The sequence below is a fragment of the Lates calcarifer genome, linkage group LG4 (assembly GCF_001640805.2).
Source record: "Lates calcarifer isolate ASB-BC8 linkage group LG4, TLL_Latcal_v3, whole genome shotgun sequence".
NCBI lineage: Eukaryota > Metazoa > Chordata > Actinopteri > Centropomidae > Lates > Lates calcarifer.
This window is the reverse complement of record NC_066836.1, coordinates 8,632,588-8,658,117: the sequence shown is the minus strand read 5'-3', so window position 1 is coordinate 8,658,117 and position 25,530 is coordinate 8,632,588. Positions and strand designations below refer to the sequence as shown.

General features: G+C 38.9%; 1 protein-coding gene across 4 annotated transcripts in view; it reads right to left on the bottom strand.

Moving 5' to 3' along the window:
• pde1cb (phosphodiesterase 1C, calmodulin-dependent b) overlaps window positions 1-25,262 on the bottom strand; it is an 87,601-nt gene extending 62,339 nt beyond the window's left edge. For 2 of the 4 annotated variants that reach the window (XM_018676242.2, XM_018676243.2), the window contains exons 1-3: window positions 23,995-25,258; window positions 5,377-5,427; window positions 4,485-4,650 (exon numbers count right to left, since the gene is read on the bottom strand). In XM_018676242.2, coding sequence (XP_018531758.1) covers window positions 4,485-4,650; window positions 5,377-5,427; window positions 23,995-24,256 — 479 coding nt within the window. In that variant the 5' untranslated portion in view covers window positions 24,257-25,258. Of the gene's footprint in view, window positions 1-4,484; window positions 4,651-5,376; window positions 5,428-13,497; window positions 13,976-23,994 lie in introns of those variants that run through there. The other 2 variants (XM_051069933.1, XM_018676244.2) reach the window with 2 other exon arrangements.
• Window positions 25,263-25,530: the final 268 nt, after the last annotated feature.

Sequence of the window (25,530 nt, the reverse complement as noted above, 5' to 3'; positions counted from 1 at the left end):
ACGTTAACCCGACAATGAGACGGTTCATGTCATGGGTGAGTGGTTTGCAATTCACTTAGTGTATTCACTGTAAAGGCCATTATGTGGGCAATGTTATTGAGTGAGGTAAGGAGGTATGAAGGAGGGGTGAGGGGGAAATCCAAAGAAATCACAGCAATATATATTCAGCCCATTTGTGAATGCCATTAAAGACAATGGACTGATCTTGATATTAATGCAAACACACCTTCCTGGAAAAGCATTTTAAACGTATAATATGTATAATATTTAGCAATATTTGGTCTTTAATATTGCTTTAATATTTATTTCTAAAATTAAATGTGTTTCTATTCCATTCACTTTCACACTTGTAAATATTAATAAATTACTAACTCACATTTGATTAAAACAAGGCTGGCAAAGCCGCTAATGTGTCTCTGTTGTTCGATACTTCAATCAATAACCAAAAAGTTATTTTTCTTAGCGAAAGGTTGTAGGCTGCACACAAGGGAATAAGCATATCGATTACAGTAAAGGTTAGAAGCTTTCATACAATAACAAACATTTATAGCATTTATACACTGTATGTAAAACTAACCTGAAGTGACATGATTCAGATTTTGGGAAGCTCTGCACAACAACACTGGATAAATATGTCCATAGTGTTTTGACTCAGTTGCAATTTAAAGTTTAATTTTATTTCCTATCGTTGAGAACACTGCCTATTCTTAAACAGTGTAGATATTATAGTGTTTAAAAGCCTAAATGAGAAATAAGTGGCATCATGTGACAGACAGTGATACAGCTCTTCAACATCATAACTGTGAGGTTACACTTCAATCATTTTGATGAATAGCTCTGCCATTTGTCCATGTGCTTCCAGTCAGACTGGCCAGCAGAGGCTCATTAGCCGGCTAGTGAGGCTAGTGATGGAGGTTGTTCCTGCACAAGGGATGTCAGTGGGGGTCTGTGAACCTGTGGCTACAGCCAAAGGAGGGGTCGTCCTCTAAAACTGTGGGCTGCCACGGAGGAGACAGCCGCCTTAATCAGCAGCAAAGTTCACAGCAGCACACAGCATCCAATTAACCAGCAGATAAATCACACTGCTGACCACAGAGGAGTGTCTGAGTTTCAGCTGCATGTGTGCATGACTGTTTGAATATCTATATCTGTTGGATTCTGATTATGATGTCTATTTGTGTGACTGTTTTTGATGCTACTGTCAAATATTACTAAATCTTATGTGGTAACAAATTATAGATTGTTTTTTTTTGGGGGAGGGTGGGGGTGGGGGGTGTTGATGAGTTTCCATCAGTCGTTATTTAATCAGTAACTTACTGCATTATCCATTAATCACAATTGTTTTCTTGTTACTTTTCCACCTCATAGTTGCATGATTTTATACAACATTGTCAGTGCACCTGTCATTACAGGAAATGTTGTTCATGCATATACGATTGCAAATTTTACCATGGTCAAATGGTCATCCAATGAAAAACAGCTGCTCTGTCCTAGCCTGAAATCACAATGGCACATTCACTTCAGTGAAATACAATGAAAATTAGTCTCTGATAAAAAGTTATATAATACAAATTTTAACTATTGAGTAATAAATTATCCTTTGCCCACAACTTCTCTTCCCTTCCCTTGGACTATTATCGAATAGCCCTAATGGCCTTTTGTGTTTTACCCATTTAAAGGTTTGGCTTTCACAGCACAGTTGTACTTTTAAATGAAGTCAAACCGGATGAGAGACAAGAGCTGATCAAAATGATTGTGAAGATACTGCATCCTGATCACATGCTGATATAATGTTTGTCGTGTTGCTCTGATTAAAGTGACAGTTGAGAGACAAAATTATGAGTTAAAAATAAGTGAGTTACATACACACACATATTAGGATCAGTAGAATAAGAACAAAGCAGCTATTGCAGGACTGTTACTCTGTAATAAACTGGCAAAGGTGTTGATCAAATTGTATTTTCATTTTGGAGGCTGCAGTTTATGGTACTGTATTTATTGTACTGTATTGTACAGACAAGTGTTTCTATGATTTTGTCAGCCCCATTCATGTCAATGCTGAATAACAGAAACATCTGGTGCAGATGGAGGGAGGATTTATTGCCGCGCTGATGTATTAGACTGCATTAGGTTCAGCTGGATGTTCCTAATAAACTGCCAACTGAGTGTAGTGACACTGCCTAAACAACGTAAGTAGGCTACAGGTGACAAATTGTGAGTGATTATGGACTTTAAGGTAAACAATGACATAACAATCTGCATTATGCCATTCATAAAAATGGCTGGTCTCACCTTCTGCGTGAAGGCACCATGTAGCTATTCAATAGCTAGCCAGTGCTTTAATGCATAAGGAACCCCTAATGAGCAGAAACAACAGCATGACACCAGTCGCACAGATGAGTCAGCGTGTGTTTATACGCTAATGGCTCCATATTGTTTTCCGTCCCTCATTGTGTGACTAAGCATGCACTCAATTGTGTTTTAGCAGCAGCTGCAATCCTAAAACAATTTCAGCAGCTGTTGTTGTATCTGATCTGGAAATAGCTGGTTAAAAAAAAGGTAAAAAGACAATGAAGCAGCTTTGTAAACTGAGGAATTGACTGGTAAACTGCAACCGGTCGTGCACATTAAATTAGCCATTAGGATACTTGAAGGGAAATGGACTGTGGAGTTTAATAAAAACACAATCAAAATCTTCTCATTCTCACCATATTCACCTAGATCTCAGCTGACTTTTATCTTCATTCCAGTTAATGACAGTCAATACGTCCTGTCCTTTAACTCAGTCACCCCGTGCTGCCTGTCACACATCATGTGATCCCTTTTCAATAAAATCTAATTATTATCGCCTGGAGGATAACAGCGTGTGCTGGCCTCGGGGGTGACAAGTTGGTTACATCATTTTATGGATTACTGCTAGTTCTGTAGTCATTTAATCACCCTGTGCCATAATCTTGCCATTTGTCATTCAGTTGTAGATCCCCACAACTCTCTGTGGATTTGTCCTCTAATAACCACTGTTGGCCTGGCCAAAGACTTCGCCTGACCTTAGTGGGATTTCCCAGACAAAGACACAAGGAGGAGGATGGCATCAAGAGTGAGTCATACGGTACTGATGCAACAAAACCGAAGAGGAGAAACAAGCTATTTTCTAGAGGCAAATCCTCAAATTCGCCAGCAACAAACATTGCTTCACCAGTCAAATTACTTCAATAAACAAAAACTTGGCAGGTTCTGTGTTTTTAGGATATTTTTTCTTTCCTTAAACTGTTAGTGCAGCTGAAATTAATCACTCCCTAGCAGGCCAGTAGACATTTATGCAAATTGTTCAGTCTCAGCCAGAGATTTAGCAGTGTTCAGCTCACACTTGGCATTTGTTCCCCACCCTGATTTGAGCTAAAGCTGCAAATGACACTGAAATAAGTCAGTGTCTCTGTGGACAAATGAACTGTTTCCTCTAAGGAGGATGAGGGTGCTTTTAGCTGCCCTGCACTAGCTATGTTTTTCTTTAAAATCTGGGCTGTAGCTCTTAAATGAAGGAACAGGCTGTGTCCAGTCAAGTGGAAAATCACTTTCTCCTTGTCACCACCCTACTCTGTTAAAAAAAAAGGTCCTGTGTTTGGAGGGGACAATGGCTGAGAACATCTGCACTGTAATTTGAGATAGAATGGGGAAGCACCAGAAAAGAAGCATGTGTTACTGCAGTGACACTCTGGAAAGCGGAAAAAGAAAATGAGACAAACAGGCCAAATGGGATTTCCTCAATCTCATACCAAACACCTAGTAAACCGTGAGTCTCTGAATGCCTTCTAAACAAAAAAAATCGACCAAACCTGCTCGCTATAACTCCTTGTCTATTTTGCATGCAATCAAAAGCTTGTTATCGCGCACTAGGTGCATTTTTAGTATCCTCTGACAAATGCTCACTTCTCGCCACCTGCGGCATTTGTAATGGTCTCCAGTGCCATCAAGGTTAATTGGAATCAGGCGTTAAAAGACGTTCAATATTCCAAAAGTGACAACAAATTATGTTAATGGTGGTTTGAAGTCCTTGTTATCAAGGTGGAATCAATCATGCCCACATCCCTTGAGGTCAGCAGCCGTACATAGCAATTAGCACCGTGTGTGTGTGTGTGTGTCTGTGACTGTGTGTGCATCAAGAATGCTAAATGTCAGACAGAAGATTATCCTCTTCATAGAAAGCAAGTAGAGATTCTACTTCAAATCTTGCCAACTTAATAATCAAGTTCACATTAATCACAGTCAGAACGAATACATAGTGCAGAATGATGCCTGATCGTATATGTGGCCTTGTTTCCTCCCTGTATGCTACTGAGGAGGTATATCGACAGTATGCAGATTACACCTGTGCAAGATAATGAGCTGGACATGGCTATCGATGTTGCGCTGCAGCCTGACAATGGATTTACTGCGTGATAATTAACAAAATAATAAACTGTAATAATTCTTTGGCACTGGCAAACCTGATGGCTGTTTTCTCTGTGGCGTCTGGTTCATCTGCTGCAGGAAGATCGTCAGCCAGAATCTCCTCAGGACTTCGTGGGTCATTCAGGGGGGCCTTCTGCTCTTTGCCTTTGATCCCCATCCCCGCTGTGATGGCATTCCACAAAGCACTCTGGGACTTTGAGCCTGGAAAAAAAAAGCAAAAAAGAATTATATTGGTATTACAGTCACTTTGTATGATGCCATGAATGAAGCTTCTCTTTGTTTACATCTATGTAGTTAATTAATAAATCAATTAAGTTGTTATATTACTACTGTAAATACAGGTCTCTCAGGATCTCATTAGAGGGGAATAAGAGAATTGAGCGCCTTTATAATGCTGCCCCCACGTGGATGTATGTTGTCAATGCTAGTTTGTCTTTAGAAATAATGCACTTGTTTTACAGTTGACATGTAGCACTAACACTACAGCAAGTAAAATTTGCTTTAGATAAGGGTTTATCAACCTTTATCAACATAAACCATTTTTAAATCAAGGGTGTCACGTAAAATAAACACGTCAAACTTTTGTTAGTCTGGTTTTAAGACGGAAGAGAGCATCACCTGAAATATACTAAAAAATGCTAATAAATTGAACATATTTAATCTTAATCTAATGGTATTATCTCTTTTCTTTTCCTTTGGTACAAAATAGCTCCCAATAAAAAGCTTGAGCTTGAGTTTTTAAAATGGCTTTTTATACTGCAACAACAAGCAAAACTCCATTCACCCACATTAGACTTAAAGGGTGCAAAGTCTCAGAAGCTATTATTTCATTAACTCAGTGTAAAATGACTATTTAATGCTGAAATGAGTGAACTTAGCCTGGCAAATAATGAAGTGTGACTAACATAGAATGACCAATACACTTACGTGAAAAACTGGCATGTGGTCTGGTAGAGCTCTCTCCATCTTCATTTGCCACTGGAGGAAAGAAAAAGATGGAGGAGAATCAAGTGATGCCAGAAAATGTCATGTACCTAACCTCCTCATGTGTCTAACCTCCTCAGATTACCAACGACTCTCAAGGCATCTGTAACTTTTGTTATGGTGTCACATGTGTAACAAATAAAGCCACACACCCACCTTTTTCTTTCAGATCTCAAAATGTTTCTGAACATATTCCTTTTAGGTCAGGCAGTTACATGCATAATCACACAAACATTTACCACACATGCTTCATAATCAATGGTAATTACCATTATCATTACCATGGTACTCTCCACGTCCTACTCTCACTGGCTTTCCTGTTTATTTCTTTGAATATATATGTTTCTGCTGTATGTCTTTTTGTTTGACATTAAATGAGCAGGACGGTGAATCTGGTGTTGAAGAGTGTGCACGCTCAGAAAGATCATTTACTGTTCCATTAAACCCTAGAATTGCCTTGTGTGATTTAGTGATTGTGAAAGCACTGTAATTGTTGCTGTCACTTCAGAAACTGAGTGCCCTGCTGGCATCTCTGCCCACTGAACACAGCACGTAGTATGCAGAGTTCATAGATGTTCAAGATGGTGAAATAAAACCATATCCAGTGAACAGCAGTGCTATGTGAAAAACAACTTGTTGATGACAAACCTGAGAGGAGAGACAAGAGTCACTTCATCTAACAGCACAACACAGGTATGGAAATTACAGGTCCAGACTACACTGAATTCCACTGCAGTTAGCTGAGAAGTAGATGACGACAAATACAAACACAACCAGAGGGTTTATGCTCCACAACCCCACAGCTAAATCATGAAGACGATTAGTACCTCAGGATGCAGTTTCCTTATTTGCCACTAGATGGCGACTCCATTACTGTGTGACTGTGACAAAGTCAATTGAAAAGTTTCCTCCTGACCATGGATGGATTATGAGAAAATGACCCGTTATAGTGGTTTTTGTCTATTTGTGTTTTTTTTATGCCGCTCAAGTCATTTTGGCATCTCTTTATGGCCATTCTGTGTCTTCTTGAGATCATTTTTCATCTCTGTTGTTGTTTTCAGTTTCTCTGTAGTAGTTTCTTTGCAGTCATTTTGTGTTTCCTTGTGGTCATTTTGTGATTCACTGTGGCCATTTTACCTCTTTTTGGGATAGTTTTGCAAGTCAGAGCCCCCCACCCTCTCTGGACCTGTGCATGGTAAAACCCTTCTTAATCCATCCATCACTGTTTAATGAAGAACAGGATTAAATCTTAAAGAGGAGTGTGTTTTGAGACATGCTTGCCTTGACTGACGAGGCCCTCACATCACCAAATTCTGTGCCACTGAGAGAGCTGCTTGCTCAGCCCAGCTCAGCTTCACAGCCCCTAGCTCCACTCTGTGAGCCTGACAGGTGCATCACTTTGAATCTAACTTGTTTGGAAAAGCTCATCCCTGCTAATTTAGCAGAAGACTGGCCATTTGGAGAGGTGACAGTCATGTTTTATGCATGGCTGTAGCGCTTGAGCCTGTTCAAGACTTTTTTCTATTGCAAGTATAATATGTCCTTTGCTGACCCAATAGGCAATTTCCTTACCACATCAATAACAGATGTATTTACATGTATAATCAAAAAAGTTCAAAATATGGATGAAAAATCAGCATTTTGTTTGCACCTCATCTGATCCCTATTCACAGAATTCAGAATTCACAGGGGGTGTCACAGAAAACGTATGTCAGTCTCTAAGGAAAGTGTACCTTGTACATTAATTGGCCAATTCTGTGGTCATTTCTGGACATAAACCATGTGACTCATTAGAGATGAATTTCACAGAACTGAAAACGTCCCAGTTTTAACAAGAAATTATTCTATGTGAAGGCTTTGTAGTAATGACCAGTGAATTATATCTCAGGGTTCGGGTAATTGGCTGAAGGAAACCACATTCCCATCGCAATAAATGAAGGTGACTTTGTGAAAAGGAAGTCATTCCACAGTGTTAATGCGCAGGTTAAGACAGAGCAGGTCATTGTCTTCCAGTCAAAAGCTTCATTTTGCAATTTACTAGAGTATTCTGAAAAGCCAAAATTACATGTGATGGAGCTTACATCATTACTACTGTTAAAGTACAATGTTAAAGCCACATTGTGAGTCTCCTGAGCAAAATACATTTGCAGAGGATAAGTAAAATTCTGTAAGGACAAAAAAATTAACTATAGCCCCTGTATGATTGCAGGAATTAGACAGCACTCTAGTTAGTGACAGGGAACCATCACTGTGGACGCAGGCCTGGCCCACAGTGGGACTAAATCCAGGATTGAGATGTACATCTGCAGGCTAAGAGCTTAGCTCCACAACCTGTGGATGATCAAGGCCCTTCCCATAAAGGTCATGTAACCTTTGTTGACCCTGAGTAAGAGAAAATGCCCTTCCACCCCATCCTGCTGATCTGTAGAGATGAAAGAGCTGTTTGAAACAGTTTCCCAAAAGCACTTCTAATTGGCTCACCACAAACTCCCAGCAAGAACTAATTTATTTAATTTCATTTCTTCTGCTGTAGGTTTTCTTTATTCCTGGAAATTCTGTGACAAAAAGATATATATAAAATATCCTATTACTTTAATTAGCATCATGTACGCTCAGCAAACCGCCTTCAATTTGCGCTCCAGTTAACTGTATTTCTATTTTCCTCTTTGTGACCTAGAGTCTATTATGCTCCATTTGCAGATAGCATTTTTCCATTTGTGTTGGTGAATGAAGGCAAAGACAGCACAGGAGCAGATAACAATGACCTTCAGTTAAGCTTGAAGTAATACTACAGTCATTTTCTTTATCATTTCAGTCTGCAGTTCTACAAGGTGGGTGGACCATCCTTCTCATGATGATACCACGCTCTGTTAGAGGACTACACCATACTCAGAAATGGCCACATATGTTGTTCAAGATGTGTGTATGATTGTAGGCCTCAGTGTATTTCTCCCACAGACCCTTCATCATCTTTCTGTGATGAATATGAGCAATAATGTTTGATTTAGGCTTATAACAATAATCAGATTGTCCTCAGATCTTGCATGTACTGTAAATTAAACCATCAGTAACTGTTGAAAGATTAACAAGATTAAAGTTGTTCCAACTATGCTGCCCAGAGTGGACTCACATTTCCACATTTCTGTCATTTTCCATGTCTCTTCCTGTAACTTGTTAAAGCAATTTGCATGACTCATCTTGAACTCGGGGGTGGTTACATTAATTCATTCAGTCAAATGTGATTTGGGGAGTTTAGCTTAACCCGCCCATCATATAAAACCACACTTGACTGTTAGCTAGTGTGGGTAGCTAGCACAGCAATATCTTAAGAGGTGTGTGTTTCGAGTTCATCTGACAAAAACTTTGTGGTTGAAGTCTAATTTATTCATTTAAGCTTTATCCTCCCGATCTAACAGTGAGAGTGAATGAGGTATAAGTCTACTCTCATGTGGAGGCTAAATGCCCTCTGCAGTTCTTTATCACTGAGATCCAATCACTTCTGAAGGACTTGATTTAAATCACTCTTGCAACTAAACCCAGTCCACATATCATGTTTCACTTGGAAATTCATTGCATTACTACAAGTACAGATGCAGTAAATTCTGTTTAAAGGTGTTATATAAGTTTTTACTATCACCACATAGTTAACATTAGCATTAACAGCTATTCATTACCATTTCATTTGCTGTGCAGTGGGCTTTACATCCAACAGGATACCCTAGCATAACATCCCAACAATTTACTATTTCAGAATGTTGACATGTTGTAATTACACTTTACCGAAGGAGTGTCACACTGTCAGTTGTGTTGTTTTTCCATATGATCACTCTGTTTCACTGCTGCTGATGTGCTACTGTTTTCCAAAAGGTGTGTTTATATTCTGCACACATTCATTAATATCTGTTGCTCCACTGGAGTAAAATAGGAAGCTCTGCTCCTTTTTCTCATGGCAAATTGTTTTATGACCGCTCTACTGACAATTTTTATTTATTTTTTTTACATTCACAGCAAAAGAGCTTCAATTAGAATGAACCTACTCAGAGTTGACTGAACAAATTCTTGTTCAGAGACTGAAAAGTTGTCTAGTTTAATCAACACAGAGTTCAGGACTGGTGTTTTTTTAACACCACCCTCCTAGAATACCCTCCTGTAGATAATACTGATGAAGACCAACTTGGAACAGTATACAAAAATATTAATTACACAGATTTAATTGTTGCCTAATGGTAGCGTGTACATTAAAGCACAACGCCTTCAAAAACAGTTGTGTAATGTAAAATAAACAGTAAGCCTTATAAAACTAAATGAATGACAGAATGTTTTGACAGAAAGCCCTCATCACAAACTGAATGTGTACGGTTTGACTAACATCCTCATTTACCAGCCAGAGAAGGTCTATCAACAAGACTGTGTAACTGACTGATTGATTGGATTATGGGAAATGTAGGAGTTTTGCCATTTTTTAACTTGTATGTCTTCAGATAAAAGAAGAAAACAGAAAAAGAGCATTATGGTTTCACCATGGAAACAGACATAGTGTCCTTTTGTGTGTGCATAAACTCTGTGTGTACATCTGAACTTGCCCACACAAGCACACTGATGTTCGATTCTGTCCACTTTGGCTTTTAGTGGTTTTCCCTCTATGCAAAACAAGACAAACAAACAGAGAGTGAAAGTTGCCATTATAAAGATCATTTAACAAACCTGTTCAAGGTGTAATACTGCCTTACTTTTGCCCTGCATAGCAAAGAATAACACATTGAATTAGATCATTTATCAGTTCACATATTTTACACTGAAACATTTTACTTTTTATATGCTGGGCTGACAATGATAGACACATACAAAGTACAGCGTTAACATCTTGCCAACAACTTATGGAAAACATGACAAATATCTTCTTACACTTAATAAAACGTATAACTCCATGTGAAAAACCTGAATCTAAATCAAATATTCTGAAAAAACTTTATCATATCCTACAGTATGTACAGTACATAAGTTCATATGCGAGTCAGTCATAGTTAATCACAAATTATGTACTTATTTTAGATGTGCTGTGATGTACATTTGAGCACAATAACTTGTCAACTTTATTGTATTTGTTTAAGATTACTTTTCAGTCATGATTATAGGATGAAGATCCTTTTTAGGAGAAATGTACAAATGTACTTACTTCAGATTTGTAGAAAGACATGTTAGGAGACTAATTCTCTAGGAAAAGACCAAGACTCACATGTCAAACATACAGTCTTTACAATGGGATATTAGGAAATACAGTGACAAAAGAACTTGTCAGTAATTACAACTTTTGTTTTCAATAGAGCCATGCTTTGTTCAAAATTGGTACCAAGCAAAGACTAGTCTTTGTCTTTCACAGAGACACAAATTACGTAATCAAAGTATAAGACTGAAAAAGACTCCAAAAGATTAAACAAAATGGCAGTGTTTGCTGAATGTTAGAGCAAAAAATGTGATGAATAAACCACAAATAAAAAACAAGAGCTCAGATGCCCTGTACCCCAGAGATGTCAAATTTGATTTCTCTGCATGAGCTTTGTAACATCAACAAAAACATAACAAAGCTAACAAGCCTAACATAGGACAAAATGCCTCAATTGGAATCTGAGCAGATGCTGCCAGCTACAGTTGAGGCTCATAGTTTAATAGAGGAGTGAACACAAGGTGTCCAGCCAGGCAATGAGGTACCAGCGCTTAGGAGTCACGCTTCAGAGGAGGTGATTGGCGAAACGCTGTGCGGACTGAAACCTGGGCCCAGTGAGCAATTGATTGTGACACTTGTAGGTTACCATGACAACTGCCATACTCGTGGGTACTAGTATAGCCGTGATATAGGCCACATGTGACCGAGGCAGGTTTTTAGAGGTAACAGGATGTGCCCATGCAAGCGGAAAATCCAAAGTCTATTTTCTGTGGGATCATAAAATCTTTTAGGGCTGCTTTTAATGCTTTTAATAGACAACTGGAAATTATTTGAGGGCATCTCTCTTCCTGTTTTTGTATCCCCACACACCTTAACTCTGAAACTTCCCCCCTTCTAATCAGTATATCCATATCATCTAGATAAGTGAAGGTACTTTGTGGTAGGCGGGCAGTGTGTGCCATAGACCAGGTATTTCAGTTGTCTCATGCAACACAACAATAACAGCACTGAGCTCATGGCTCACTGTTCAACCTTGGTGAAATATATATATCCAGTCAAAAGTTGGCCCTGACTAGACCAATATCAAGAAGTTAATTTGGGTTGTCTTAAGTTCACAATTCTATGGAGACATCTAGGGAAATCCCAAATTTAATACAGGTATATTCACTTTTAATGAACATACAGTTTAAATATTAACCCTTGCACAAATACCTTACGTTCACCACTGACTCTGTATGAGATGAGCCCATCTCTTTCAGTTAGCATTACCATGTTCATGATGTCAAAATCACTCTGCAAAATCCACATTATAGTAATGTTAACTTAGCAGTATTAAACACAACATACTATCACTGAATGAAGCTCTGGTGAATGTATTAATAAACTGTTGTTTTTTTACACATCCAGCAGAGTAAGATTAATATTCATGAGGATTTGTGTGTCTGGCAACCTGACAACTGTTGAATCCATCATTCGCTCTCCTTTTAGCTCTTTTTCGGTCTCAACCAACTCCTGAGGGAAATATCTGGAAATATCCTATGCTGCTAAATGTTCCACTGTGTTCACAATCTCATCCTTTTATGTTCACTGTTGTTTGGTGCTAGGCAAGTTGCGTGGGTTTATCAGAGCTTGCTTGCTGAAAACAGCTGCCTACTACATCTGAAAAAAGGTTGATAGAGCCGTGACAGTGAGTCAAAAGTTGCAGGCTGCAGGGCCAAAACAACAAGCTGAAAGATGCTAAAACACCATGTGAAGCTGAGGTGAGGTGAAGTACTCAGCTGGGTGATAATTCTCTGTGGATTTGTCTGTACGAGCGACTCCTTTCACACTACTAATCACCTGTCAGACACTGGTCATCTGATCTACTATTAACATGATGTGGATTAATGCATGTTAAACAAAGTCCACAACATAATTAAAAGGATTTAAGATAATAAGATAAATAAGACAGTAACTATTCTTGTATTGCCAGCCCTGCTGCATCCTATAAGCATGATTGAAAGGATATTCAACAATGAAACTTATACTTCTGTTACTTACTTACTTCTATTCTGTGGATCAATGAAACAAACAAGCTTGTTGGATATCTGGCCTCGACCCACTGACACTGCAGCAGGTGTTTGCTGTCAGCTGTGGTAAAGCCCCTGCTGTGACAACAATTGGGGTGTGGCAAAAGGTGCAGGTGACAGTTTTCTGCCTTATGTGATTCAAAGGTGATTTACCCTTGTCTAAAAGCAAATGTACATGTTGCAGTATTAGTCCAAACATTTTAAGTCGGTGTTTTCTTATGCAAACAAACAGAGCTTTATGGTAAAAGATTTAAGAATGTTTTCTATTTCATCACTGTAGAAAATCAATTTAAAAAAAATACTAGCACAACATTTTGTTTATCACAACTTGTTCACTTGTGCCACACACAAGTGAAAGCTGTCAAACAAGTTCTCACGAACTGCTGCCAGTTACTCTAATGTCTCCAGCACAGAACATCCTCACATCGCTCTATTTTCAACAGTGTTTTTGCACTCACTCTTATAAGAGTTTTCACATGAGCTACATAAAAAAGGCAGGTGGCACATAAGTTCATCAACACTGTGGTTGTCAAGACAATAGAATGAATTCCTGGTGACGTCAGCAGCACACAGCTTTAGTCTGAAGCCCCCTTGTTTCCATGGTGTAGTTGCATTACACAGGCAAGAATCAACTTCAGTGGAATGGACTAATGTGTCGAGTTGTGCAGAGGCTGAAATGTGATGTGTTTAACGATGTCACTGTGTTAGTGCCAAACGCCTCACTGCTCTGCCTCACTCTCTCTCTCGCACACACGCCACTTTAATGCATCCAGCTCACATGCAAACACACTTAACCTTTCTTTATGCTCTGCCTACCCTGCACGTTCTTACCTATGGTGATATTGAAGCCGTCAATGCTGAAGGTGGCACTCCGACCCTTTCTAAATCGATGCTTCTTGGAGTTAGCTTCCATCGCTCTGGCACCCACCAATCACCCTTGTGCCTCTTAATCAGTTGTTAATACCAGTTGCAGTGTCTTGTTTCAGTTTCGTATGGGAAACTCTCCTCGTGGAGAGGGAGAAAAAAAAATGCAGTCCTCCGACTCCGGTTAGTGCTGAGCACTGGAAGAGAACTGTCAAAGACTCACCACTTCTCGTTACAGACACCGAGCTGGAGAATATCTCTCAAGTCTTTCTCCACCCCTTTGCCTTTGTTGTACATGCCTTTTCTCTCACACTCTCTCCGTTTCTCACACCTCAACAAGCTAATTTCAAGGAGCTTATGGCTCTTGATTTGTTTTTCTTCTCTCGATCTCCCTCCACCCCTCCCACCCCGCTCTCTCTCCTCATCTCTCTTCCCCAAGAGGTACAGTAGGTGTGTGTGGTGGGTGGCAGTGGTGGTGGTGATGGTGGTGGTGGAAGTGGTGGTGGTTGGAAGGGGAGGACATCTCTAGAGGTCTTTAAATGAACATAACTCCTCCTACTGTCAAGAATTTATAGCAAAAGCACTGAAAGCTCAGAGTTGGTATGACACAGGCCTATTGTAGTCTATTCTAGTTTTGCTCACACACACTCAAATGAACAAAAATTGACCCTAAAATCATGCAATGGTACATGAGCAGTGAGAGGAGAGAAAAAGGTGGAGAGAGAGCGAGCAAAGAGAGTGATTAAGTGTATTGAGTCAAAACTACTCATTAAATCAATGCCTCTGCTCTTATTTTGCAGGAGTTATTTGCTCAGGCACTGAAAGATGAAGTCTATTAGCAGTTATACATGCTGTTCCTTCGAAAGAGAAAAAAAAATAGTAAGTCAAACGGTTACATTTGTAAGTATGCAGAAACTGATTTATTCTGTCCTTTTAAAAGCATGTTGATTGAGTGACACTAGATCAAGGACACTGCTTTCTGTATTATTTTAAGTATTATCCTGGAAAAATCCCCTCTTTGTGCTTATTTAAACTACGTTTCTTTTAACCAGCGCGCACACATACACACACACCTGCACACACCAGATCAACAAAGGATAAAAAGCTCCCCTTATTAGCACCATCTGACATTTAGCTATGGAATTTTTCCGTGTTTCATTTTCCCCACTGATTAGTGTCTGTGAGTGCTCTTTATGAAGGCTTCTGGCTTGTTCTCACACCTACTTTCAAATTCAATATTTGTACCTATAATAGCACAGTGCACATCAGAGAACATAATGTCTTTGAATAGTTGTTTCCTATTTGATTTATGTACAAATCACTGGTGGACTTGCACGCTGTTTAAATCCCTGTTTGTGCTGCTTACTCTTCCTCTCTACACTTCATTCAGACTGCTCAGGATTTGAGCTAATATTGAAGTGAGTATGTTCTTTGTGTTTGTTCTCCTTCTTTATCTCTGTTCATTCCTTGAGCAACCTTTCTGAGAGCAGCCACGATCAATTATATAATTTACTTCTGTGGCATGTCATATAATCTAAGCAATGTGACAACAAAGACAGGGGATTTAGAGGCATTAACATATCCTGACATAAATAAACAACTAATAACTGCTGCATGAGGTCTGTGTGGCTACAAACCTCAGTGGTAACACCTACGTCAACGATCTGCACGGCGATGGTACAATAATGAGTGATCAGTCATAAAAAATGAGTGGCTGAGTGAACACTACTTATCAAATGATCCCTGATCTGTCAAACAACATAGTCAAATAAGAACATACAGTATAGTGCTATAGACAGTAACTAATGCATGATTTTTAAGTGATGCAGAGTCAGGGTGTCTGAGGAGAAGGAAATCGATCACAATCAGGAGATCTATCCATTTGCAGCACAGCCAGTTTGAGTCAATCAGTGTGGTTCCAGTGGACACATTATACACTTGTTAGATAATTACACTCCATCTCATTTTGTTTGCGAGCTACAGTAAGGGCTCTTTATGCTCTCCTTCTCCTGTCACCCTGCTCTCCCCAGCCTCCAATTCATACTGTATGTAGCAATTTGTGAGCATCCTAATTTTGCAACGCTCTCACTGCGCCACATCAAGTGCCTGCCTGTTCCTGGGTAGCTTTTATGTTAATGAGGGCATGTGTGGGAATATTGCAACTTTGTTATTCTTTGCCTTTGTCAGCATACTCCCAGGTAACCATTTGTTTGAAAGGATCAAAATAGTTACAATGTGCTTTTTAAGCCCTTGTTTGCAACATTTAAATATGAATACCCTGTTGAGGCCACAGCTGTGTCAATATGATTAATGATATTATCATATTACTGTCACCATAACCAATATTAAACTCATCCTTTAAAAGTGAGCCTAAAAGAATGTGTGTAATTATCTACCATGTTAACTGAAGAGGTAGAAAGTGGCTAAAGGGCAAGATTTTCTTTGAGAGTGTATTCTATGAGAACAGGTATGTTAAAGTGTCTATTTCATGGTCAGAGTTTGCTGCAATGCCTCCTGTTTAATGCATTTGGGGTTATAGACGTTGAAAAGGACATTGCATAACACACTTAACTGAAGGAGTGTGCTTCTGCCTGTATTTTTATGATGCTTTAGAAGGCTACATGGTGTTCCACAACTTTATGTATTACCCTATAAACTGTGGCAATGCAGGCTTTTCACAGGACATCCTGTTAAAAGGATGATGGAGGCGTTCAGTAGTTTGTTAGTCTGTAAAATACATTGGTAAACAGCAAGATATCTCAACAATTATTATGAAACTCTGTTTGATATTTAACCCCGCTGATTATCTTTTTGACTTTGACTGCTCCCAACGTCAAAATGTTAGTGGCAGAGTCAAAATTCTTTGGTGCCACAATGTTTTTCTCTGATATGAATGTATAATGAAGGAAAAACTGACAAAGTGTACAGAAGTTGTTATACAGATAAGTTAAAAGAAAAAACATGCTGTCTAAATCTCCGTAACCTCCTTTAATCCCTTGTAAAATATAATTCCTCACACTGATATGTTCTGGGATTTCCTCACAACTGTATGGTCTACTGTGCTGACCTTTGTGGGTGCAGCCAGTTAATCCTGACCACTGCCTCATATTGTAACCAGACAAAAAAGATATTTACTTCACGAAATATCAGCATGCGGATGCAGCTACCAGTTCTATGACCTACTGGTCTCATCCGCAACCCTAAAAATTACATTTCTGTACAACTAAACTGCAACAGCAAACAACCAAACCTTAACCAAAGTGCTTTTGCGGCATAAACCTAATGACCGACGAGACTGTAGACATGAACCCTGGTCTCTGGTGTGACACTCCTGTGCTTTGTATGCTCACCATCCATTCAAAACACCTCCTGGCGCCTCTGATGCTGTTAATGTAGTGTTTCATTCATTCAAAAATATGTTGCCTCTGAACATAATCCAGCCTGCGATTATGTTTCCCACAAAACAGATTTGATGTTGCACTTTAGTTGCATAGAAATATAATTTCTGGGAGACAGGGTTGCATCTGGCAGGTGGGTGCTCACATCTCCAAAACCTTTGAGCAAATTACCAATAGGTCTTATTTGGATAAACTGACCTTATGTTTAAAAAACACATAAGGTCAGTTTGTGTTACTTTATACAAACTAAACATTAAATTATAACTGCTTTGGGTCTGGCTCAACATCTCCACCACTGCCACCAGTCAGTGACAAATGCATTCTGGGTTACTTGGCAATCCTGAGTCCACACAAATCATCTTCCAAAGTGTTCTCAATAAGACGGACGGAGCACAAACACAGCTTTTCAGGTTAACACAAGTACAGACAAGAACACAGATTGAGAAAGGCTGCTAATACGTATCTACTATGGAACAGTGCTGGTAGTGGTTGCTATAGCAACAAAGTGTTCAACAGAAACTATGTGTTTACAAATTAAAAATATTTTTTTATTGGTCATTTTATACAAGGACCCTGGTTGTTTCAAACAAGGTTACTTTTATAGATGTTGTGAGTCATTTAATTCAAGTTGAATGTGTTTGCATGCAGTTACAACCTTTTTTGAAATGAAATATATTCAATTGTGCTCATTAGTTTAAATTATGATTATTTGTTTTCAAGGTTTAACTAATATTTCAGGATTTTCAGTAAATCTTTATACTACCTCCCCCCTTAAACTGCGTTTGGCCAAGTGTGTGCCAAGGTACACACCTGTCAGGCAAAATACAGTATATAGTATATAGAGTATATAACTCAATGTTGGTTTTAATGCCAGAGGGCATTTCAGAAGATGCATGTAGTACAACAGCTGCTCCGAGAGGTGTATCCTATGACTATACAGCTGTTGAATCCTTTGAGATCCATTCTCTTCAAGGGTCATTAATAGGGCAACATCACTGTCACTAGGCAACGGTGAGGCCTTTCAGACATAGCCTATACTGCATACATTACACTGAGACTGACAAGGGGTTAATATGGCAATGGCACTCATTAGGCCAGTGTGAGGTTTTTTTTAGTACGTATACTGTCTTTAAGTTATTTTCTGTGTCTTCTTCTCCTGTGTCTGTGCAGACAGTGTTTGTTGGCATAATCCAATGGAGACAGAACTCATTCAGTTGTGACAGCGTGTTTGTAAAAGTTACAACTTCTATGTGAATTTCACACAGATTTTTTTTCACTTTAGGCACTTTTAGCTGTTTTTGTTTTTTTAAACAGAGCAATGCTACAGTGGATTATTGGAACAAAAAAACACCTGCTTGCTCCTGCTGTATGTCCATTGAGGATGAGCATTCAGTGATCGTTCAACCTTTGATCTGGCCATCAAACACAAGGACAGGCCACCACCAATAGACATTAATTAGTGGTGATGATAAAGGGGAGGTGAAGACTAACTTGGGGGTTTAGAAAAAACTAAATTAATCAAATTTTTTAATTATAAAAATTGCATATTTCAATCATGTTTTAGCTCTCCAATAAATAAAGTACATTAGGAATAAGAATCACTGTAATAACTAACAAGATCATATTCCCACTCTCCTCATTTTCTTTCTATTGAGTAGTTCCTCCAAACATGACATCAGTTTTGGGGCATTTTGATTGTGTAATCTGTCCCAGTAGCACATCGTGATTCAAGACAACAACTACGCAATCAGATAGAAAAACAAGCTCATTAGAGGTCTCCCCTAGACTGCCGAACGACACACACTTTGTCAGTCCCCACACCACTGTCACCACAGTGACACACTCATGTAATTAAGACACAGAGGGTACCGGGGAGCTTGCTTTTTCCCCAGCTAAATACTCATTAGAGGCACCTTTAAGGGTAATGTTACCCTGTGTTGCAAACCTTAGGGAAATGAGCTGACAAAACAGAGAAGTACATAAACTGTCATCTGAATCCTGCTGCACCAAGACCCTGAAGAAAAAAGAGGAAAAAAGTATCAAGCTATATAGTGCACAAGTTTGGCTAATGATTTTTGCAACAGCATGGTTCCAGATCAAAGAGGTAAAACCAGCTGGGTGAGTGTTAGGTCAGCAGGGCAAACAAACGGAAATCTTTTGATTACAACCAGGAATCTTACACACCCCATCCACCTCCCAACAGACCAAAGCATCTAATCAGTGTTATTTAGACAGAGTCAGAAAACTACTCTTTTCATGAAAAATGTCACATGCTGTTTTGGGGACTCAACAGACTGTGCAACATTCTGAGAGTGTGCACACTGAAACTTAGATGCCAGAAACAAAACACTCGCAATGGGAGCAAAACCCAGTTCTGTGAATCGTGCGCTTCAGTTTTTCCCTTTGCTAAATATATGTAAAAAGACAGCAAAATCTTTAAATATATACAGCCTCCAGTGGAATGACTTATGTTCATAATCTGGTGGTTTCCAGTGTACCTGGCAACTGCTGCAATGTAAACAAAGTACGGTACGTCCATTAAATTGCATGTTTTTCCCCACTGACAGGCCTAGATTGTTATTTTAAGAATCTGACAACATTACAGATAGGATTCCTACAGAGACAGACCTTTTTATTAAAGGGTAGGATCCTTTTTTGTTTAACATGAAACATTACTATATAGTGCTAACAGATTCCATTGTCATTTTACCTCACAGAACACCGAGAGCTGCGGGAATACTCCTGTCTCGATCGATTAGTTTGTTTGTGTTATTGTGTGATGCTATTACTTATGTAAAGGATCAGAATACTTCATCTGCCCCTGAAAGGCACACAGTGACACAAACTAACTACCCAACTGAGGCAGCAATATTCCAGTATCTCTTCTGATTTGTGAGATAAATTAACTGTTTTGTCCATTTGCTTGTTCTAGCTTCTCCAATATGAAAGAATTAGCTGCTTTTCTGTTTTTCTGTTTAACCATGATAAACTGAATATATTTGGGTTCTGGACTGTTGCTCTGACAAAGTAGGACATGTGTAACCTTGCCCTGGGAAATTATCTGGGCATTTTATATTATTTTCTAACAATTTCTAGACAAATCGATTTACTAATGATTTGAGAAAATAGTCTGCAGATTAATTGATATTTAAAATAATTGTTAGTTGCAACCTTAATTCAAACAGATTTGCTGATTCTTATTCATTGCCCACAATCCAGTACAAATGTTTTTCAAATGGTAGAAGCTATATTATTAGGTATAGTTAAGACTTGGCAACTAAAGCAACTCAGTTTAAGAGGGGGAAGATTATGACCACTACCAGATATCCTAAATCTCAGCACTGACTGGACTGTTTAAACATCCACCCACCTCCCTGACCTCAACACTTACTTCTCACTGGGCAATATGAACATCACTCTACCTCCTGCACTGACAGAAAACACTGATAAAGAATGTAACTTGCAAATACACATAAGTTACACTTGAGTGTAATACACAGAACATGATGTTGCCCAAATCTCCACTGAGAAGGTTCTCTCTGGTTCCTTATTTATGTATGTGTCCTTCTCTCCCACCTTCATCTGTTCCTTGCTCTATAGGTCTTCCTCCAACTGTGAGGCAGAGATGAAAGGATGAGATGTGAAGATGTAGGAATAGATGGAACACATATTTGCCATATGGGGCACACATGCTGGATCCAGTGTCATTTTAAATTGATATCAATAACTTATGATATGTGTCACAACTACATCACATGTCTCTGGCTTTTTAATGGATTATTGTGTATTGTTTTGTTGTCTCACAGCTTGTTTTGGTTTCTGGCTCCTATAAAGTAATGTGCTCTTGTGTCAGAGGAAAGAAACAGTTTTGATTAATTTTCTTGCAGAGGGAAAGGGATATGTGAGAATAAACTGTGCAAAATTAAGTATTTTGTCCATTAAAAATTAAAAGTGATGTGCAATACCTCCCTGATCACACTAAACACTATTTATCAAGGACGTTTTGAATAAATATAATTTAAACTTTGATTGAATTTGTAGCTGCATTTAACACACTCAAATATTTACTCAGTTTTAAATGAGATTACAGCCACTGATCAACACCCTGTCTAGTAGGCTTGTTGTATAAAAATTTAAATGCATTAATCATTCATTGATGTGTGTTTCCTCTACAGTGTATTATCTTTTTACAGTGCCATCAAATCAACTGTAGTATCCAATTATAAAATAGATTTCTCTAGCCCACAGGACAGCTGATGTCTCTTAATTTATTAATGAGGCACACATCATCATACAGTAGGAGATACATTAGTCTGCCATTCAAACAATGTTAAGCACAGATTACATTACCAACAATATAAACACATATATACTGTATATAAATAAACACTTATAATGTCTGCGTGTTTAATGGTGCTTATGGGCTTTTTTTAAAGTCTAATTTGTACAGTGACAATAAAAGCCTATTCTATTCTATTCTTTTCTGTTTCTCATCCAAATGTGCTATCTATTAAAATACCATTGAGTATGACTAATATATGCCACGAGAAAGACTCCCGCTAGCTGTATGTCACAAAAAATTCTCTGGATGTGACCTAGTTCTTGTGCCAGTAATGCAATCAACAGGAGAGTAATTGTAGCTCCTCAACATCACTATCATTATAGAATCTCTTCAGTACAACTGACTATACTGAAGACTGAGACATTTCCCAAAGAGCTGTTGTACATTCTGGGCAGTTGAAAGGGCCTTCACACTATTTAAAATGATCCATATATGGGTGATCTAATTTGGTGTGGTTTAAAGGTGTTAGAGCTGATGTCAAACTGTCCTGTGCCATCTCTAAACTTCAGCACTAAGCAGTCATATGCATAGGTGTACACCAGTGAAATGGTCTGACACTGAAGGGGACCAACCAGTAAGCTCATCGGGAGGTAGGTGTCTGTGTTTTGTTTCTCGGGGGGGATGAGTGCACAGTCAGCTGAGAGTCAGGGAGAAGACTCCTCAACACATATGAACATCACTCGGGACAAGGAGGGAAACTCAACAGGCGTCTACACTGTCACACGGTCATGGAAACGCCACAGTACAGCTGGTATTTTAGGAGTCACCCAGGGAGAAGTATTTTCCACTGGGACAGAAATGCAGGGAGTTGGAACTAGAGGTGGCATCAGCAGAGAGTTGAAGATAAACAGGATGTACTGAGGGAAACACTGAGTAACACATAAGACAGAAGTTTAAGAAACCATTAAATATGTGTGGTGAAAATGGTGCATTTAGTTAGTCTGGTTATACTGCAACAGTATGGTTATTTTCACAAACTATATCACAGATTTAAAACTGGACTCCACTTATTTGCCGCACACAACTGTAAAGTGCTGAAACTTTGTAACTACCATGAAGAACTGTGCAAATTTGCAGTTTCATATGTTAATTTGTATTGACTTGCCTGGAAAAGGACCAAGTGCAGGTGGAACGGTGGTGATACAATAAAATCACTGAAGCTACGTATGCAGTCAACCTTTTTTCCAACTCATGCTGATTAAGTAAAATATTCTACATGTATCTTCATTATATATATATATATCCCTGCAAAATTGCAGTTTCACATTAATGAAAGGGACTGTTACTCTTGATTGTTTCAGTGGTGGCGACACCTCACACATCAAAGAGATGCTTTGGTAGTGGAGATATGTTGCATTGAGGCTGGCCTTCAAAGAGCTCAGAATTCATTCAGTGAATACCTTTTTTTCCCCAGCAGCATATTCACAGTAATCCTCTGAAGTGACCAGTTGCTCTCATCTACAGATAAATCCATGAACTGAACCAGAGGGATGTTCAGTATAAAGTGACACAACAGCTGTATCTGAGGCCAGTGTGCTCCCACAAAACAGAGGTGGCCAGAGGATAACTTGTACTGCCTTTCACCAACTCCTACATTCTCACTTTGAGTTAAACTGAGCAATATATGACACTTCAGTTGGTGATCACTGCATGTCAGTGGTGTAAAGTAACCATGTACTCAGGTACTGAACTTAAGTACAATTTCATTACAGTTTTCAGTACAGAAGTATTAGCAACAAAATATACTTTGAGTATCAAAAGTACAACCTCCCAATAGAAAGCAAAATGGCCCCTGTCAAAGTCAATTTTGAATGCAAGACTTAATTGAAATGGAGTAATTCAACTGTGTCATTTTGCCACTGACGTAAACGATCAATAACATTAAAAACAACTCCACAGGCCTTGCTCTTGTACATGCTGGTTCACTTTCATGTCTTACTGCGACAATTAATGGAGCGGAGCCATCGTTAATGTTATTAGACCCACCTGTTGCTTTTCCTACTGTGACAAGTCAAAATGTCTGCTGTGAAAAAGGCCTTTTTGAGAAAAGTGTAAAAAGTAAAATTTCTGAAGTAAAGTGACAGATCATTATTGAATCATTACTACTATATCTGGTATTTTATGTTGTAGTTGATTGAGGTGGAGCTTTTCAGTATTTCATGTACTGTTGGTAGTTTACACAGCAATGTTTAATCTTTTATAGTCTCATCATGCGACACAGAGAACAGCAACTCATGATTTGTCAACTAATGATTTGTCAAATTAACGCAGTACAGTAAAAAGTACAATATTTGAGACTGAAATGTAGTGAAGTTAAAACATTACGTAACTTAACAGTAAAAATACTCAAGGAAAGTACCTGTACAGTGATTGCATTGCAATTAAGTGCAGTTTTGGGAGATTTGTACTTGATTTGTATTTCTATTTTCACCACTTTATACTTTATGTCACTACTTTTCAGAGGCAAATATTGCACTTTTTCCCTCTACATTTATTTTACAGCTTTAGTTACTAGTTACAATGCAGATTCAGATAGTCCATTACACTGAAATGAGCCATACTGCATAATGAGTACTTTTACTGATACTACTGCTATACTTTTATATTTTTACTTAAGAATAATTACTGAATACTTTTTCCTTCTTTCTTTTTTTCGTATTTGAATATTTGGTTACTTTAGACCGCTCTTTACTACTTATTTACTACAATAACTCCTCAACTCACCGCTCTGTGGACCTTCAGAAGTCTTTTTCCTCGAAGTTTGTTTGGCTCCGTCGGAGTCTTGACGACTCAGGACCTCGGACAGCGACTGGCGGGAACTCTGCCGTCCGGTTTGGATGGAAACGTTAAACCGAGTGTTTTTTTTCCTGGTCCGGTCCGACTCCGGGGCGGACTGGCTCCTCTCCGGGTCATGGTTCTCCGGCTGTGAACCCACTTTCACCAACGCGTTTCTCGTCCTTGTCAGAGCAGAAGTCACCGAGCCCATCACCAAAAAGAAAAATTAAAAGGATAAAAACCCTCAGTCGGAATCAGTTTCTCCGAGTTTCCCTTTCATTTTTACTCAAAACCTGTTGAAACTTGACTCCATATTTGTTCCACTCGCCGCGGTAAACTGAACTGTGGGGGGGAAACGCGCTTCTTTCATTCATAAACAGTTAGCTTAACTTCCTTTTTAGCAAGGGTAACTGACAACATGACGTAAAATTGATCAAAGGACCGATAAACGGAGTTTAAACGGTTCATGCCCGGCATCTCCCTCGGTTTGTGTTTCCACCGACAGACACGTCACATGGAGAAAGTTCAGTTGCTCTGTCGACAAACACGCCGATCTCTCGGGGCAAAGCAGACGAAAACAAGCGACATTAATTAACCAACAGGTATCCCGGATTAAAATGAGCAGGAAGCATATCTACTGCACTGCACTGACTTAAAATAAACCTTAATTTATGATAATGAAAAACACCAGCTGTTATCTGTTCCAACGTGTCCTGGTCTTACTGACCCATCAAACACAGTTCAATTGACATCAATCACCGACAGATGGCAGTCAAATACAACAGGTGTGGTAGTAAACTCAGCGATTCACAGCTCTGAACAGCTTCCTGGATTTGTGAATGAGTCTTTGCTCAGAGATGCATGCAGCTGTTTGCAAAAGTTTGGGCACCCTGCATTGAATGAGTGTTTCTTCAAATGTCAATGCACTGTTAAATATGATTTCGTGATTTGAAAAGAGATGAGCGAATTTGAACATACTGTTCAGATTAATCCATGATAGGCCTTATCGAGTTACGTAGCTTTTTTATGTTCAACCTCCACACATTTGGTCTAATTATATCATACCACCATCTGTGATCTTATGCGTATTTATATCTGAGAGGAAGCGACACTTCTATCATTAACCATTTGCTGAGCTTTTTTTGTTACAAAACTACATTAAGCAAACAAAGACGAAGTTTAAGCATACGGTAATGAGAGCAGTTGCAACCTGTTGGCTCCTCATCTTGTGCTGGTGCTGAAACAGGAAGTGGTCTTTTTATTGGTTGTATGAGTAGGTGGGTTCTCAGCTTTGATTGGATAATAGCTGGGTGCAATCAACAGCTAATTAAGGTAAATGAGTGATGAGCAAATTAATTGTTTTGATTGCACTATGTTGATATATCAAAGAATAAGTTTTGGCTGTGTTGGAATACTTGTGCAAGATAACTATGTGTATTCTTGTAGTATTATCCTTGAGCGCTGACCTGATAGGCTAGTTTAAAT